Here is a 20001-nt window from a genome sequence, read left to right on the forward strand (position 1 = left end):
AATAAGTTTTAAATTTAAACTTTTTCATGCAAAACATTATGAAAGCAAGCTCAAAATCGTTCTCAAATGCAATAATTACGTCATATATTATGAATGATAGTATACATTTTACTTAACAATTATAATACTATTAGTGAAATAAGAAACTTTTCGTGATAGTAAGACATTCATCAAATTTTTTACCTAATTCAATTATTGATTAAATTTTATGTTACAAAATTCCTTCAACCTGTCCTTCAACTTAGATTCTTCCAAAAATACTATACCTAATAAGGTTCTAGAATAAATTAGGTAATAAAGATAAAAATCATTTAAATTTATTCATGACATTATAAAAATCGAAATATCTGTTTTACAATGTTTAGCTAAAGCCAGTTATTATTCCACCACACGTGTATGTTGTTTTATTGAATTACCATACGAAAGTTACGATTAATTATTATCAGTCTTAGACAAAAGATAATAATAAAACCAATTATGGATGAAAAGTAAAAAGTGAATCACAAATTGCGTTAATGAACTATCTAAAGAGATTTGTGTTATTAACAGAAGCTTACAATTGTATGAGCTGTGTAAAGATGCAAAAAATGAATCACACTTCAGTGTGCACTTCAACTTTTCTTTAGATATGGTGAAATTCTTATTTAAAAACCCTCGATCAATAACATATTTGCATAAAGACTTTGTAAGAGCGTTTGACATTTCAAAGTCGTAATCCTTTTTATATTCCTTTGGAATAAGAAGTGTATTCTGTTAATTATTGTATTTTATTTCTGACCTTCTCTCTCGCACCAATACATTTGCAATATATACGTCAAAACAAAAGAGTTGTGAGAATTACCTTTTCAAACACGTACGAATCTCACATCACAGACGTTATTTTTTTTAGTTTTCTCTTGGCATTCGCAGTGTTAACACTAGTTTTGAAAAGAAATCGTATCTCAAGTTGATCATCAAATATATTCGCAAAATACAAATTAGGAAGTTATTCTTTATTTAAAACGAGTTTTGTGTTATTCCATAGAAGATACTAATGATATTCACAGAGATCTGACAGATATTACTTAATAAAAGTTTTATGCGATTTTGCATCAACACAAATTCTTAGAAAGTACGAGAAAATAATATGTAGAGTATTGCGATTTTTATATCGTACAATACAGTAATTTTTCAATCAAGACATAATTAACAAACAAAGCTTGTTAAAAGAACATATAAAAAGTTGGTTTGTTTTTTAGTGTAATAGTGCTAAGGATCTTAATATATTATTCTAAGTGATCGTATTAATAACAAAATATTTAATTAATTTTGGATCTTTTCCAACACTTTATTTATAATCAGATTCGCAAAAATGACTGAACAGAAAAGAAAAATTCAAACTCTTGTGATTTGCGGGTTGCTTTTACTTTCGATAATTGATCATACGGAATGTCGTAAAACATCAAGCAGTAATAAAAATAAATCTAAATCAGGATCTGCTACCGTTCGTCCAAAAGCAAATAATCAACCACAACAATATGCAAATCCTGCAAGTCTTTCTTATTCTGGGGTATCTCCAAATGCACCTCAACAACCAAAACCATCTGCACCAAAAATAGAGCAGAGACCTGTACAATCAGTCGCTTCACCAGTTAATTACCAACAGCCTTCCAACACAAATTCTAGACCTGTTGGATGGGACGTCAATTCCCAACAACGTCCACAATCACCACCATATCCCGTCAATCCACAATATCCTGTAAATACAAATCAACAGCGTCCACAATCGCCTCCATATCCAGTTAATCAACCCCAACATAATTCACCTCCCTATCCTCAAAACGGACCGCCAATTTCTAATGTTCATAATACTCCAACTATGAATCAAAATCCCTCATATAGTCCACAACAGCCTGCGTATAATTCTCAACCAGCTTACAATCCTCAACCTGCTTACAATCCACAGCCGATCCATAATCAAAACCAACCTTATAGCCCACAACAGCCTGCATACAATCCTCAGCAGCCTGCATATAATCCTCAGCAGCCTGCATATAATCCTCAGCAACCTTCATATAATCCTCAACAGCCTGCATATAATCCACAACCGGCTTACAATCCACAACCAGCCTATAATCCACAACCTGCATATTATCCACAACAACCTCAAATTATCCATCAAGTGGTACCAGTTCAACAACAATCGAGTGGACCAGGATTATTAAAAACTGCTGCAGTCGGAGCTGCTGCGGGATTAGGAACTTCCTTGTTATTTAATTCACTAACATCAAAAGATGAACCAAAAACTACCGTAATAATTGTAAATAATACGCAACCAATTCAATCTGCTCCACCTGCACAGCCAGAAGTAGCTACGACACAACCAATTCAAAATAGTCAAGCTCCTGTAGTTCCAATGCAAGAACAAAATATACAACCAGCTCCTGGGCAAGTTCAGCAATTCCCTGCAGCTCCAATGCAAGAACAAAACTCACAACAAGTTCCTGGACAAGTTCAGCAATTCCCTGTAGCTCCAATGCAAGAACAAAACTTACAACAAGTTCCTGGACAAGCTCAGCAATTCCCTGTAGCTCCAATGCAAGAACAAAACTTACAACAAGTTCCTGGACAAGTTCAGCAATTCCCTGTACAAGAAAATCAACAATATGTACCCTTCTCACCCCAACAAATTCCTATTCAAGAAACTCAGCAGCAAACAAATCAAGCACCTACATTACAAGAACAACCTCAAGGTGTTATGCAAAATCAACCTCTTCCGGTTGAATCTCAAACAAATTTAATACCAACTATGATTCCCACAATTAACACAGAAGTGAATCCAACTATTTCAGCTGAAACCACAACACTTTCAGCTTCTACAATGCCTTCAAGCTCCACACAAGATAAAGTCCTTCCACCAGTTGATGCTTTAAGCTCTCAAGTAACTGAAAGTGCAAATCTAAAAGATTCAGTTGCTAGTTATCAATCAATCAATACTCAAGTTTCAATGTTTGTTATTGCTCTCTCATGTAGTATCTCTTATTTAATATAGTAAACAAATCCGAATTTCACAAAAAATAAATAAAGATAATGTAGTAATTTATCAATAACTGATAGATAATAATGTTTTCTTAAGTAAATTTCAGTCTAGTGATAAAGCTTGTTAGAGTCAAATCTATCATAAAATTTTCGAAGCTAAAATAAAATTATTTAGAAATGAAATTGTTACCCAAGGCTTTTTGTTTAGTGATCATACTTGTAATTACAGTCAATATTATTCAAGCTGATAAACATGGTAAAAAAGGAGACAAACATACTGCGCAAAATAAACAAAATCAACATCAAACGCATAAAAATTCTACAATGAGTCATGATCATAAGAATCACACTTCAATAAACACTAATCATACAGTTCCTGATCAAAACAATATGTTTATTCACAATGAACAACAAGCCGCCCACTCAAATAACCCTTCAAATGTCGGATGGAGTTTGAATCAGAATCAAGCAGCTCAACATCATAATAATCCAAACGGATATGTTATGCAACATCATGATAATTCTCACGCTACGTCACATTTAAATCAGCCAAATTCTAATACTCAACCTCAACAGCCACAAGGAAGCAGTAATATTGGAGCAATAGGTTTAGGTGCCGCCGGAGGGCTTGCGTCTGGTGCTATTGGGGGTAAAATTTAAAATGAAAAATCCATATTTATCTATTAAAAAATTTATTTTTTATTAAGGATATCTTTTGAGCAATGCTCTTAATTCGGGAAGTAAATCGGGAGAAAAAGAAACTGAAGCACCCTTAGTACAAAATATTAATGAGACAACTGTAGCAATAAGTAATGTCACTATTCTAGAAAGTACTACATCTGTTGCTGAAAGTACTGCATCTGTTGCTGAAAGTACTGTATCTGTTGCCGAAAATAATACTTTATCTAGTACGATAGAGATTAACGATATATTGAATCACACTGATTCGTCAACAATAGCACAAAGTACTCAAAAGCCTCCTAACTCGAATAAGGCTACATCAACAATTCAATTATCTATTTATGCATGTTCTTTATTGTCATTATTTATTAAAATACTTCTTTAATTTAAAGTCTCACGTTTGAAATGAGAATAAAGTCATTGAATTTTTTTTCATGTAAATTCAGTGATATCTTGCTTATATTTCTTATTAGCACCTACAAAATGTGTTAATTTCGCCATTATTGAATATAATTCGATCTAAAATTTCTTATAGATAGATTCATATTTTAATCGTCAGTATTCATTTCATCAATTCGGAGCAAAGTCAATAATTTATTCATTATTAACAAAAAAAAAAAATGAAATATTTTATCAAAGTTTTAAAAACTTTCTGTGCTGTTTTAATGCTTTTAAATTCATCTTATGCAAAGCATCATAAGCAGACGACTAGAAAAACAACACAAGCATCAACAACAACGACACAAGCACCACCGCCTTATCAGCAGCCTTCAAATTACAATCAACCGCAGTCAGGGCCTCCAGGATACGAGCAGCATGGATATAATCAACAACCTCAGCAAGTAGTAGTTCACCATGTGCAACAACAACAACCTAGTTCTGGAGGTGGATTAGGAACAGTCGGAGGTTTGGCACTTGGCGGATTAGCTGGTAAGGTTTTGTAGACCACTTTGGAAACAAAAGTGATTTATTTTTACACATGTATAGGCGCTGGTGCAGGATATGCAATTAGTAAAGCTCTAGAAGATGACGATAAAGAGAAAGATGATAAATCGACAACTTTATCATCAACGACAGTAGTTTCTGAATCCACAACTCATGGCAATGAAACAGTTGGTTCCACTGAGGCACATAATAATGAGACCACAACTACTCAGCAGCCTACAAATCTTGGATCGTATGCAAAAAGTACTTTTACCCTATCTTTAATTTGTGTGTCATTATTAATTTATGCAATTTGAGAGCAATTAAATGTAACATTACTTACGCTTAAATTTGAACGCATTACAGCACAACTATAACGTATTCGCAAAGGTATTGGATAATGAAAAAATTTCTATAATTTTCTATTCAACATCACATGATTTTTAATAAAATTCCAACCAAAACAGTATGAGTCACTAATTCGAGTGAATGTGTTGGATGTAAAACTATACTTAAATGAAACTAACATTTAAAGCACGAAGATGACGTATTGTAATGTTTCATCATCAGTGTTAAAATATTCTTGAATATTTATAAATTATTTAAAATTTTAAAAGTTATTATTTGGCTGTATACAATTGCTAATTATTCATGATCTTGAACACCTAAAATTACAAAGAGACAAAATAAAGGTATACATTTTTCTCTTCCTTTTACACAGTCAGTGTTAATTGATTTTACTTCAGGAAATTGAAGTATTTCACCATATTTCATCAATGTAAAGCTGTGATTCTAAATGGTAATAAAATAGATTGGAACTGATTTTAGGCAGCAAAGAAAAAAAAAAACGCGACTTAGAAAGCCACGATCTCACACGCTTGCACTGCTATATAATGCACTAATTCTGAAATAATTAATTTGCGACGTACAATCCAACTTATCTTAATTTTTACAGAAGAGTCATAAACATAAAAATCACACATTGTTTGAGGTTTTGGGACCCAAAAATGATGCATAGTGCAAAAGTTTAATATCCACAGTAATTCATATTATTGATACACAAACTTTGGGATCATTTGAAATTTTTGAACATGAGTGAAAAATACCAGTAAATGTGATTTCTGACCGAGACTATTAACTTTTTCGCAAATGCGCGTAAGCTATTTTAGATTGTATGAATATTTAGCAAATGCAATAATATTGAGACAGATGATTGAGCAAAACAACACAGTCTGACTGATCGAAATATTATTTTGTAAACAGAAGTTTTGAAACGCTGATTCATCACAAGCTTTATCAAACAGAAATGAAAATGCTCGATTAAACTTTTTGAGATTTTTTCTTTTTATTTTTCTCTTAATGTTAAGCATTACAAAATTTTCTCATAATGCATTCAAGTTCAAGGGATGTTTTACGTTTTATCTTTCATTTTTTACAAATTGTCGTTTTTTAATCTTTGTTTTGAAGGAACATAAACGGAATTTTGGAGAGGAACTAGGATTTTTGTTATGAAAATGGATTGATGGGGGGTCATAAAAGTTACAGGATCAAGGGAGGAATAATGATAAAAAAAAGGATGGGAAACATGTTGAGAAAACAGAAAAGATTAAAAACCACATAATTCTTTTTTGATTTATTTTTACGACATAGCTAGAGGAGGATTTGTCTCCAATTTCTTTGTGTCAATTTGAAATTCTTTGGGCACGCGACGCCAATTAGTTGCATCAAAATAGTAGTAAGTGCCTCGTTCAATAGTTCCACTCTTGTCATAATTTGTATGGCCTGGCACTCGCATAATCCAGATTTTCTCCTCAATATGATATCGCCAATCTCGATTATAGCTACAAATACAAGAAAATATGATTAGCAATAATAATAAAAATTCAATAACAAAAGTTATTCTTACAGTTCGTTTGCTGCTGCTAGTTGCATCACATCGCCACAATTAGTGTAGAAGAGAAAGAAAAGCAAATCATCCTTGTACTGTTTCATTTTCATCTGTGCAAGTTTGTCACGAATTGCTACATTAATTAAATACTCTGATGGAACGGGGAAATCAATATCTTGTGGTCGAGCTGGTGAATCTGAGAATGGTCCACCGAAGCTTTGATAAAGATTTTCCATTGAATTAAGATTTAATCCTAGTGCCGTTAAATCTTGACCCATCGCAAGCGACACCAAATTGGGATCAGACTCCGCCGCGCGTATAAATGTGAGCAAACCAATCATGCCAAATTGATTGTTGACCATTGATGGCGGTATGTTTGTTACGAGACCATTTGGTGATGTCTGGACGCCACGTTTTGCTTTTTCACTTACATTATTTGACATATGTCCACTTCCCATTTGCTGTCCTCCCGTCACAGTCTCTGATTGCATCATGTCCATACAAAGATTTGATCCAATCGAGTTTTTATTGTCACCACCCATTGAATTGGAATCTAGCATGCTCATGCCCATTTGATGATGACCACTTCCCGTGGAGCCAATTACTGAAGAAACAGACTGCTGATTTGATGCATTACTGCCCACAACACCTACATTATCCGAAGACGTCGTACCCGGCAAAGCTGGAAAGTCTTCACTTGACATTTGAAATTCTGTTTGTTCTGAAGTCGGTTGTTTCACCATTCCAACTGAAGTTAAAAACAATTATAAATTGACATATATTTTATATGAAGAGAATTAAGCTTTTTTTAAAGCTTACCATATGGTTTGCTACCTGGTGCTTGAAGTACATTTGAATGTTGATCATTTTGCCCGCGAGCATTCGTTAAAGATGGAAACTCGCTCATGTCAAGAAGCGTTGGCGGGGTGTCTGATGATGAGCCGAAGACTGATTGAAAATTATTAATGCCACTATTCCCACTCTGAGATCCATATCTTGCTGCTTGCGATTGCATAAAGGAACCCATACTCATTGTTGATCCAAAACTACTTCCTCGTTGAATTGATGAAGGATTTTGATATATTCTCCGGTTCATTGGCGGTCCGCCCGTATTTCCTACTATGCTTGCAGCACCAAGTCGATTTGGCGATAATTGTTGTTGACCGGATTGTGATACGAAATTATTCGGGCCTTGCTGCTGCGTTTGAAACATTAGTGACGATGTCGGCGTAACATTTCCCGAAATAGAGCTAGATGAGAAGCCACTGTTCGTATTTCGCGTTGTTAATGATGCTGAAGGAATTCTGGGCGGCTGTTGAAAATTTAAATTCGCCATGAACTGTTTAAATACACAGAAAAATATAAATAATTATTAATCTCATATTATATCAATGTTCAAATAGACGAAAATCACAATAGTGCCATGATCTACGTCAGAGTAAATAAAGTTCTTTAGTTTCACTTCTTTTGCCTATATAGTCGTATAATTTTTTTTATGAAGATAAAACGCAGAATAAAGAGAAATTTGCACATAAAAATGCTCCTTTTTCTATTGCAAAAAGTCACTTTAATTAAACAAATTCCATCAAGTATATATCAAATACATATAAAATACACTGTGAACTCCAGGTTTTTGATATTGTAATTAAAATAATGTCGAAAATAGAAGCATAAATGTTTGCACAAATTCATAAGCAGACATTAAATATTTCTGTGTGAACAGAAAATGTCCAATTTAAGAGTATTGTTTGTGCAATAAAATCCATAGAATCATGTGTAAGACAATCAAGTATCACTTACGGTAGAAAACTCATAAAACTAAGCACGATAGATCCAAATTTAAGAAAATTTTCATGTAATGCAATAAAATTTTTCTTTTGTTGATAAATTTTCCTATTTTTTAATATTTTATGCTTTTTACACACTTATAATCACGAAATTAAATTAAATACTAGCTTAAATACAAAATCTTTATTGAATTAACGACAAATGATTTGGGCTGTCTTGTTTTCCAACAATCTTTTTTAAGGTTTTTCCTCTATTTTTTCAATAATAATTATTTGACGAGCAAAAAAATGGTGAAGAAATGAATGTATAGAAAATTTGTCCAAAGAAAAATGAGTTTTTACGATTCGTTAAGTCACAACTTTTATCGCTTTTACGCTCACTTGTAGTATTTACTTACTAGATCCTCGTAAAGCTCGTAATTATTTTTATATTTGGGATTATTTCCACCATTCATTTTAACCTTTTTCTTTATTTACTTCCGAATTTTTTTTAAAAATATTAAATTATTTTTAACGGACATTACCGATTCGCATTATTTTTAAATTTTTACATAACAATCATTACCGTTGGATTAGACATTTTACTTACATAGTTGTCCTCCCCTTAGAAATCGAAGAAAATTTTCAGATTTTTCTCTGAGCTCTTCAATTTCAAACAAATTTTGTGGTAAAATCGTAATATTTAATTTTCTAGGCTTAAACTTCCATTAAATCGTGCAAAAATGGCTCTTAGCGATGCTGATGTTCAGAAACAGGTAAATTAAGTTTTAATTATTATCATTTAATGAGTTTAAGTCTTGTGACTACTTTTTTGGAAAAAAAATATTTGACAACTTTTTACAAATTTAGCTAATTTTACAACTTTTTGGATTACTAAATAATATCTCATGACATTTGCTACTTCCTAGTTAGGTTTACTGTCCATTTCCTAGCTAAATTAATGATAAGTTAAAAAGTTATGCAAATTTGGCAAAATGATCAATATTAAGGATATATGTTAATTTACATTATCCTTAGTGATTTAGAGAAATTTCTATTCATTATTTCTTTTAAAAAATTTGATAGTTTAATTTTAAAAAGTACTTTAAGATGAAAAATTGAGTCACGAGATTTTAATCATGTGAACAAAAATTTTCATAGATATTTTATTTTTGACCCATTAAAATCGATATTAATTAAATAAATTTGAATTTATTACATATCAAATTATTAAAAAATATTTATGCAAGTATTGATTTCAAATAAATTCTGATTAGAAATTTGGAAGAAAAGTAATTGCTTAAAAACTCAGTCACATGACACAAATATATTGCTATCTCTTTCTATGAATGTTTACATGATATATCTTTTGATATGCATTTAAAATGTTTTTTTGCTGCTCCTGTTTTAGATTAAGCATATGATGGCTTTCATCGAGCAAGAAGCAAATGAAAAAGCTGAAGAAATCGATGCTAAAGCTGAGGAAGAATTTAATATTGAGAAAGGTCGTTTAGTACAACAACAACGTATTAAGATTATGGAATATTACGAGAAGAAGGAAAAGCAAGTTGAGCTACAAAAGAAGATTCAATCATCAAATATGTTGAATCAAGCTCGTTTGAAAGTTTTGAAAGTACGAGAAGATCATGTACGCGCAGTTCTCGATGAAGCTAGAAGACGCTTAGGAGAAGTCACCAGAGATGGATCAAGATATACAACCATTCTTCAAGCCCTCATCACACAAGGATTATATCAAATCATGGAAGCAAATGTTACAGTTCGTGCCCGTCAATCTGACGCACAACTCGTCCAAAATGCACTTCCATCATCAGTAGAGCAATACAAGCGAGAAACTGGCAAAGATGTTGTTGTTACTCTCGACACAGATAACTTCCTACCTGCCGATTCTACGGGAGGTGTTGAATTATATGCTCTTCAAGGACGTATTAGGGTAATAATTTAACACTAATTTTGACCAAGAAACCTATTCATTCATATTTCTTTTTTTATAATTTGTTATACTAAAGGTCATCAATACCCTCGAGTCTCGCCTGGAAATGATTGCTCATCAATTAGTTCCTGCTATCCGTACGGCACTCTTCGGCAAAAACGCCAGTCGTAAATTCACAGATTAAGTTTGTGAAAAACAAAAAATTAATATTACAAAATTTATCATCATAATATGCAGTAACCTATTGCGATTAAAAAAATACGATTTCAACCATAAATTTTTGTTCAATTTGAAATTTCGTCTAAAAGAAATGTAAGTAATAGCATGAAAATTTTTCTGTTTGTTTCCTTTATTGTAAAAAACATGTTTCAAAAAAAAAAAAAAAATGCATTCCGTTTTTCTGGATATTAAAAAATCTATGTATTATGTACGAGGAAATATAGCTTATATCTTATACAATACAACATAATATATTGTTCACAATATTTTGAAATTAACTATTCTATAATCAATTGAGTCAAAAAATTAGTAAGAACTACTTTGAGCTCGGATCCAACGATTATTCGTAGGAACTGCAAAAAAAAATGTATTGTCCAACTGAATTCTAATTATTTAATATCAGTTTTGAAAAAGTTTAGTGCTTTTAGTTTAGAGCACATTATATTAAAAATAATATTACAAATATTCAAACCAAAAAAAAAAATATAAAAAATAAATTCATGGGAATGTACTCAACTTGCTTCGAAACATATGAAAATTCAGTTATGATATAATAAGGAATCAAGGAACAATATGAATGAAAGTATTATTTTAATGTTGATTGAAAATTTCGAGGCAGTGATTTCTTAATTAGATGCTTTTTAGTCCACAATCAAGATAAGCTATTTAGCTAGATGTGAAATTATATATTACTATGTATTAGATATTAATCAACTGTTGTGCATTCTATGCTAAACATCAGAATGATATGATTTTACTTAATTCTATTCCTTTGCAATCAAATTCAATTTAGAGTTTGCTGTACTTAAGTAAATCACCACTTCATAGAGCATTTTATCATATCTTCATTAGAATGCATCAGATATTTTCTATATGTGTTCCAAAACACAAAAAAAAATCAAAGATATTAATGTCTGAATACTTACAGTTTTACCTTATCCTTGACTTTAACTTAAAGGAGCCTATTAGGAAAAGAAAAAAAAAACAAAAATTGAATATTTGTAATAGAAACTTTAACAATTTAAATCACTGTGAATAACTTCTTATCAACAGCATCATTGCTTTAAAATTATTAGGAAATTTATGAAAATTTTCTTCCAATTTAAAAGCTTTTTGGTAAGAAGTAATTTAATGCTATTTAAATGAAAGTTTTTTTTTATTTTTTATTTTACCACCAATTTTTCAAACATAATTATCAGAAGGAGAATATGATTTTGTTTCAAAAGACAAAGAACTAATGTTGCTGTTCTTGTATATAATACATTGAATTCAAAATTTCGTTATTTAATGTTAATCAAATATTTGAAAATCGGATGAACATACAAATCTACGATAATTGGTAGGTGTCAAAATAAAGTATATAACGCATATGTATACATATGAAAATATATATATGAAGAAAGAGTAAATAAATAAATATATTAAAGGATATTAAATGATGTTTGAATTAACGACAATCTTAAAAAAAAAATGATTATTTAAACTTAAAAATCTTTGATTTCAGAATAAACTCTTCATACCCTGACTATGGAATATGCGCAATGCCTAAAGAAAATGTTCTTTTCATTAAAATTTTGAAGCATTCTCACTAAAAAATTCATTTCCACTTCGGCATTGTTATGCTAAGCTCTTTTCCCATGAATGTATGATGAAGTTCTTCTTTCTATGGCATTTAAAATTTAAAAAAATAATAAATTTAAGCAAAAAGCACGTCTCAACCACCTAATTGCTAATGATATTTAATAGAGCTTTATCAACATCATAAAAAATGGAAATATTATTTTTTTGTGTAATAAATTAAGGCAAGTTTTTTGCAAATTTTAGCTAATTATATTCTATGATATTTACTTTAATTAATAGGACCATAATTTCCATTTCATGTTTAAGAAGAAAATTCATTAGAATAAGTAGCTTTTAAACATTTTGAGGATTACTGGATTTCGATACATAAATTTAAATATTACTTGATTCAAGTAAACTTGACTATTTTAGATCCTTTTTATCTTGCACACTTTATTCAAAATTAGATTTCAAGTCCTTGCTTTTTGTTTGAGCCAACACAACTTTAGAAATTTTTATAGCAAAAATATTATAAAATGTGTCCGTGATAGAATTATAACGTGTTTATGTCTCGGATATTAGAGATTCGTTATGTTTAAAATTTTGAAAATATGTTAAATTTAATAGTTTGAGTATCTATGGAAATTTCAGGATATTTCTATAATTTACACCGATTTACAAAAAAACAATATTTTTTCTTGCTTTGCTATATTTTTTTTATTTATAAAACTTAACTAAGTTCATTTCTATATTCTAAAATACCTAGTTAGATAACAGCAGAAAAGCTTTGAGTCATAGATCACGAAACAAAAAATCATAAATTCTTACAAAAAAAAATCTAGACTTTCACATTTTTTAGTGATAAAGTCAGCTTATATAATATTTCATAATGTAGTAAAAATTTATGTCTACCTACCTATATGTGCACTCATAAGCATATATTTTTTTATTATCGTTAAGACAAAAAAGTAGGGTGTAGGTTAAAATATTTATTAGGTAAAATGTGAAGAATGAGGAAGTAAAATAAAGAAAGTAATGTTGTTAACTTTTGGAAAATTTTATTTGAGGAAGCTTGCGTCTCAGACATAAGGGACTTTTTATTATCCTACACATCATCATTACACACATAAGCGAAGAAAAAATGATAATTTTTAATAAGAATGTATTTCATCACTTGTAACGGAGCTTGTATGTGCTTGTTTGCCGTAAAATGTGATATTAAACCACGACGGAAATTTACTTTTCATAATGATACCTTTTTTTACCACTTTTTTGGATCAGTATGTACACCTATTTACCCTTAATTTTGGTTTGATCCCCGCCAGCAATTTCCATTTCCTGTAGAGACGTTTGCCTCCATAATACGTGAATTGCTTCCTCAAAATACGAGAAAATGGGCAATTTTGTATCATCCGTAAAATGTACTCACAAAATTTAAGATCTTATTCAGTAAAAACGGAAATTTTATTTATGACTCCTTTTTTTTCTCAACTTTTCCCTCATTTTCTGTCTATATTATCTATCCTTTTTTCTCGCTCTACTGCTCAAAAATCATGTGAAAATTGTGGACCAAAAATCATCATTAAATGCGGTTTAAACATAAAAAGAAAGTGTGTTGAAAACATACATCAGCAATATTTCAAAATAATAATAAAAAGAACAAGAATGTAACCTGGTGGGTAAACCTAATAAGAATATACAACAAGGTATGTAAAAAAGAAACAAAATTAGCTAAAATTAGGGTTAAAGCCTGTTAAATATCCATGTACTTTATATTTATTCATGTTATGTACAATAAATCGCTGTTGTTTACAATCTGATATGTTTTCGTTGGCTCTTGAGCTTTAGAATGCTCTTTGGGAAAATGAAAATGGAATTGTTACAAAGAGAAGAATGGCTCATTGTTAGTTTTAAGGAGTGCTTGGTCAAAAGTGTTTTTTCACTTAACGAAATTAAATATTCATGAATGTAATGATAAAAAGAAGAATAAGAAGAAGAAGAGAAATGATTGACGAAGAAACAAAAAAGTTTGCTTTTTTGATGAAAAGATCACAACAGTCTTATGCTTGCTTCTTCTTGCTTTCAATATCGTAATGCTACAAGGATAAATAACATGCATAGTCTCTCTCTTCAAGCTAATGTTTATTTTGCTGATGCATGAAAGAAATATTTCTATAGATGGAGAAAATTTTAAAACCACAGTAAAATGGAAATTTTCGTACGACGTTGTTGTTATTGTTGTCGTATGAAAATTGTAATTAAGTGCTTTGGTGTTTTGAGTGTTGTATGTTACTGATGCCCTATGTATAGAAAGAGAGTGTTGTGGAAACAGAATATATGCAATTATAAAATGTCAATTAAAATGGATCGACTTGTTTTTGTGAGTGCTATTGAAGGCTGCATAATGAATACATTCTCAAGTGATTCGTGCACATAGAAATGACCTTTCTACATTCAATACTACATGTTATTCTTCCAACTAATATCGAGCTACTGTTCCCTGATCGTATATAAATCTACATTTAATGATCTCATTTGACATAGCAATACATTGCCAAAATACAAAACTCTCAATAGAACAAGGATAGGAAAAAAAATAAACTTTCATTCAGATTCATTTATTTTCATTTTTAGTTGGTACGACACATATAAGAACATGTCATGACTACTGTTTTTTTGAAGGTATCAACATATATATATTATGCATTGAATACTAGAAAGCAACGGCTACAAACAGAAAAGTTTTCGCGAAAGGAACCTGCTAAACTTAAACAATAAACTATTTAAAAAAAATTATTGATAGATACGAAAAGTTTTTCGTGTTAAATTCAATAAGCAGAAAAATTAAGTCGACTTACAAGTTTAGCAAAGCATCACCTTTAGGGAAAATAGAATAGAAAGGAAAAGTTTTGTTACAAAAGTTAAATTATGCAACTATGTGATGACTTTCAGGATAGAATTGACTATGTGTTTTTAAATTAAAAGAAGAATGCATGGTTTCAAATTTGTTGGCAAATAATGCACAAGTAAAAGTTTTTAGGGTTTTTTTTTATTATTAAAATACCTATACAAAAAAGTAAAGAGAACTGAAAAGTAATAGCTTTAAATAAAGGAGTTCCTTTTAATATCAATAGTTGCAAAAAATTTATTTGCTCTACATATATAATATAATTTTCAGCAATTTTCTATGATAAAGGTAAGTAAATAAGGAAAGCTCTAAATTTAATTTAAAATTCAAAGTGCAAATTCCACAAATAATACAATATCAAAATGAGATGAGAATAAAACGAGGAGTGAGTAAAAGAAGTAAGCCTAATAACATTTTTCTGGTGCATTTGATGAGGGGTAAGTCTATATCTATCTACATATATTGAGCCCAAGTGAGTCAACAAATTTTTCACATCAAACTAAGTATGTAAACAGTAAAAAGAGGTAGGGATATAAACAAGATTGATTTGATTCTGATAGACTTTTATTTGATCTCTCCAACTTGCCGACATTTTTTGTCTACACAATATAGTCTCTCGTTCTTTTTTTCCTTTCATTCTTTTTCCTTACATGGAATAAGAAGAGATACATATAGTATGGGTAAGATGAAAATTGAGAAATGGTTCTCCATCGTACGAAAAAAAACATAATTCATTTACACACGTTTTATGGTTCTACATGGAAAAATTGTTATTTACCTAGCGTCGAATAAATTCTATTGGGATATTCTATCGCTGGCATGTCAAGTACTACCATCAGCATCTTTCCTCCTCTCTTTAAATGATGTTTCTTATCCGAAAAAATAGAAAATGTTTCTTTACTGAACTTCCTTTGCCAACGTGAAAATGAAAAATATACGATGTACGTGATTGACAAACATGATACTCTCATGCGGGAAAATCATTTTCTATTCAACTGAACTGATGATTCTTTGTTATCTGCTATGTAGCATATTCAAATGGATATAAAAAATACTGTCTAAGAAGAATTGGTTAATTACATTTGAAACGCACTAAAAATAATTTATGGATACTTTACGAGTGGCGAGGAACAAAAATGTAAATTGCAATTTTTTCATTCTCTTTTCTTTAGCTTTTTTGCTGTTTATGTTAAAATTCCATTCTCGTCGCCAGAAAGTAGAAAAAGAATGAAAGTTTAAAGAAATGATATTAAAAACTGATTTTATGCTCTTTTTTTTGAGAATCAACTGGTGCAGAAAAAATTCCGCACGAAAAATCTGCTAGTAAACCGCGTGTGGCATAAAAACCAAATGCTTAAAACGATGAAATTTCTTTACACTTGAAAGTGTATAGCAGTGTATAGTTTTTTTTTTCTTTCATAATGTGGAGTGTAAACCAGACTAATTTGTTTTGTGGATGTTTGCATAAGAAAACCACGGCAGTATTCTGAAGAAAGTAGCAGTGTTTAAAAATATATTGCATTTAAGATTCTTTCTTCTTATGAAACTCTGCTGATGTTTTCCATACCATACCAGGGATAAAAATGTAATCCATTTCAAACAACTTTTTATTCTTAGATGCATTTGATGGGAGATTCAATAATTACTTTTTGTAAGATTGAGACAAATCAATTTGACTGATATCGACCACATTCTTTTAGTATATCCTGTTGATGATTTATGATCGAGAAATATTAAAAATATAGTCAAATGCTCAGTACAGCAATATTTCTTATTTTTATGGAAATTTTTTAAAAATGAAATCTTTTTTCAAAAATTGTAAAACTTTTCTTCTCCATTGCATAATCTTTTTCGTCTCTGTTTCATTCTATCTCAATTTGCCTTACTCTATTCGAAAGCTAGAGACTTTAAACACAGAGAATATTTAATCTTAATTAATTTATTTTTTCTTTGCTTCTCTTCGTATACTCTCATGCGCTTAAATTTGCATGAAAAATGTTGCAAAACATTTTTGAATTTATATATAAATATATCTATATACATTACAACCCTCTAAAATGTGGCTTTTGCATGCGAAAACTTTTGTTGCCTCGCTTATGCCATAAATTACTGGCGGATAGAGAAGAAAGAAAAAAACCAAATAGAGAGCACAAAAAAGTATGAATGTTTGAAAAAATTCATGAGCAAGCTTTGGTGAGGATCAACCGGGCTCTTTACACAAATTCAATTCCATAAATTTATGAAATAGGATGAAGTTAAGCTCAGCGATAAAAGTTCTCAGCATTACACATATTTGTTATTGATGATAAGTTTCAGGTTTTAATATTATCTCAGTCATATGTGGGAACATTTTTGCAGTGCAGTTATAGTATTAAAATTGTCGATGCTAATTTATTGTTTCACAAATTTAAAAATCCTTCCTTACTCTTCATAATATTAAAGAGTTTAAAAATCATTAGTCCTCATTATTCAATAAAGACAATCAGATAAAGACATTTACAAATGTAGGAGCGATGCAGAAATTTATCAGCTATACAGAGAGGTTGACATCGTAAGATGAATTAAGCAGAACAGTGTTCGATAGACTGGGCATGTTGTAAGAAGACCAGGAGAAGCTCTTTTAAATAATGTCTTCAAGTCTGACTTCGTAGATGGTAAAATATCACGAGGACGTTCAAAGAATTCATGGATGGATGTTGTTGACAAAGACAGTATTGCATTTGGTATTGAAAATTGCCAGTGATAGAATCAGTTTCTGACGACATGTACGGCCACCGAAGTAAATAAGCAAGTAAGTAGGATGCCTATATTGACACTTTGGGTTTTAAAAAACCAACAGACTGCAATAAAAGTTCTAGATAATTCACATTATTTTCAATCTTGATTGTATTCTTTTGACTTTTTCATTATTTATGCCAACGGAAAACTCATGGACATAAGTCACTCATATTTTACTTTATTTAATGGCTTTTCTTCTTTTTAAGATCCCTCTGAAACTCTAAATGATTCCATTAAAAAAAGAAAGCTTTTAAAAAAAAGTAAAGGAAAAAGAGAGGGAGAGTGAGCGAAAAGTTTCCACAATTTCCGTTCATTAAAAATTTATTGCCAATTGAGTTGTGTAATGGGTAAATGAAAATTGTGAGAGTTAATGGAAGAAAATATAGCTATTAAATTCTAAAATGCAATTTAATCAAAAATTTCCCCAATGATGTTCATCTATTTATGTATATTATGTATATATATATACATATATTTTTGCTATGATGGTGATGAATCATTGTTTAGTGTGTTGCATTCACTTACTCAGTATTGTTGATAATTGTAAACTTTGTGTCTGTTAATGCACATATGTACATATTGACGATGATGGAAAGATTATAAGGCTTTCATCTATAACAAATTTCCAGTCAAATGCCTTTGAAAAGGGGTTTCTGTGAACAGTATGAAATGAGATGAAATTCAATTTTGACTGCATGGAAAATATTGAAAATCATTGAACCATTAATCAAAATGTACAAAGACTTTTATAACATACTTTGTGTGATTAAATTTTCTTGTTTCTGATGCAGTAAGATTTTCTATAAATTTTTCCTTTTTCTAGTTTGATCCCATATATGAGAGATAATTGAATACACACAAGTTTTGAAGCATATTTTTAAACATCGACGTACGTTTATGTACACATCAAAAATCGTAAATGCACAAATGCTAACCATCATCAAAGTATATTAAACTATTATGGCATTTACTAATTAAAACATTATCACGTTTACAAGGAGCAAATACCATTTATATATATATGTCCATTTGGAGCATAAATAATACAATTAAATGTCATCAAGCATGAAATCTTGTGATGTAGTAAATTTTCAATAGTCCTCTTATCTATAAATGTTTGTACTTCATACACAACATAAAACAAACAAAATATTGTATTGTATTAAAGAAAATTAATTCAAATAATAACATTCTATAAACAAAATTTAACCCTCATCGAATCACCTCAGTATGTTTTATTGAAATTTAATTCAAACGTTCAGATTTATATATCTATGAATGTGGGGCAAATGGTACAAATTTATGCGCTATCTTTGACCTATGACCAATTTATATCCATCATTATTAATTCACGCTTTCCTATTTTAATGTTGCAATTTACTTCCTCATTTAATATATCCTGTAAAAGATAATAACTTCAAAATGCCAAAATAGTTCATTAAATATTTTAAATTTTATTTAAACTATTTTAATTTTAGAAAACTAAAATATCATAAGATAGATTATTCAATATATAATATCTCCCATATTTCCGTAATTTCTTTTTTTTTATTATAAATAAGATAATGTGAAGGATGCAAAGAAGAAGAAAAAAACAGTAAAAAAGAGATAAATGTTACCGATGCTAATTAAAAGCACATGCTTATATTTCTCTTTTAAATTGTATAAAACTTAAATTAATTTCATATGATATGATGTCAATTTATTGTTCTCATTTATTTATCCTTTTTTAATTCATTCTCACTTTGTTGTCCTGTTAATAATATATTCATTATTAAACTGCCGTATATATACGTTCATGCTTCATTTTTCATTCATTTTAAATCATCTTCAATTTTCATGGCAAACAATATCTCGCTCAACGTTTAATTAATGTGAATTGCAGATAAAAATGTTTTATTTTTCTGTCCTCAATTTTTTCTTTTTTTTTTTGAAAATTTTCTCCTTTTTATGGAATAAAAACGACAATTAACATACTTATCAATATTGTTCTTTCCTTTCTCATTCGATTATATCTCAAAAACAGTTATTAATGATTTTTATGTTGATGGCACAAGGGAGAGAAAATAATATAGAAAATAAGAAGTAATAAGTAATAAGGAAGAGAAAGAGAGAAATAAGAAGGAGATAGCATGTGTAAATGGTGTTTTGTTACAAATGGAGTATTATTGTAATGGAATTTTTATTATCTTGTGTTTCAATTTTATGAGGATATGTAAAGAATGTGATACTACGGTAATGACTACTGTTATGTCAAATTCATTTGCAAGTTGTCTGACAAGTTGATTCACAAAAAAAAAAAAAATAC

The 20001-nt window shown here is 30.0% G+C and overlaps 3 protein-coding genes across 5 annotated transcripts; 2 read left to right on the forward strand and 1 right to left on the reverse strand.

Moving 5' to 3' along the window:
- The first annotated feature begins 887 nt into the window (after positions 1-887).
- LOC139090837 (uncharacterized) lies at positions 888-5339 on the forward strand. 2 transcript variants are annotated; one of them, XM_070640678.1, is made up of 4 exons: positions 888-1221; positions 1342-3667; positions 3726-4629; positions 4687-5339. In XM_070640678.1, exon 2 carries the CDS (start codon positions 1352-1354, stop codon positions 3029-3031), a length of 1680 nt encoding a protein of 559 aa, XP_070496779.1. In that variant the 5' UTR covers positions 888-1221; positions 1342-1351; the 3' UTR covers positions 3032-3667; positions 3726-4629; positions 4687-5339. The 2 variants fall into 2 exon arrangements, with proteins under 2 accessions (XP_070496779.1, XP_070496778.1); XM_070640677.1 differs by having other exon boundaries at positions 888-1111.
- A 604-nt stretch (positions 5340-5943) lies between these two features.
- Positions 5944-8780, reverse strand: Rga (CCR4-NOT transcription complex subunit regena). 2 transcript variants are annotated; one of them, XM_070640679.1, is made up of 4 exons: positions 8697-8780; positions 7331-7850; positions 6530-7259; positions 5944-6464 (listed from the first exon to the last, which is right to left on the reverse strand). In XM_070640679.1, exons 1-4 carry the CDS (start codon positions 8751-8753, stop codon positions 6263-6265), a joined length of 1509 nt encoding a protein of 502 aa, XP_070496780.1. In that variant the 5' UTR covers positions 8754-8780; the 3' UTR covers positions 5944-6262. The 2 variants fall into 2 exon arrangements, with proteins under 2 accessions (XP_070496780.1, XP_070496781.1); XM_070640680.1 differs by lacking the exon at positions 8697-8780 and adding an exon at positions 8312-8587.
- Positions 8781-8893: 113 nt separating this feature from the next.
- On the forward strand, positions 8894-11883 carry Vha26 (V-type proton ATPase subunit Vha26). The gene is made up of 3 exons (XM_070640436.1): positions 8894-9053; positions 9689-10228; positions 10305-11883. The coding sequence occupies exons 1-3, from the start codon at positions 9021-9023 to the stop codon at positions 10410-10412; spliced, it is 681 nt and encodes a 226-aa protein (XP_070496537.1). The 5' UTR covers positions 8894-9020; the 3' UTR covers positions 10413-11883.
- Positions 11884-20001: the final 8118 nt, after the last annotated feature.

The sequence above is a fragment of the Chironomus tepperi genome, unplaced genomic scaffold, assembly GCF_022539635.2.
Source record: "Chironomus tepperi strain 1889 unplaced genomic scaffold, CSIRO-AGI_Ctep_v1 contig_219, whole genome shotgun sequence".
Classification (NCBI taxonomy): domain Eukaryota; kingdom Metazoa; phylum Arthropoda; class Insecta; order Diptera; family Chironomidae; genus Chironomus; species Chironomus tepperi.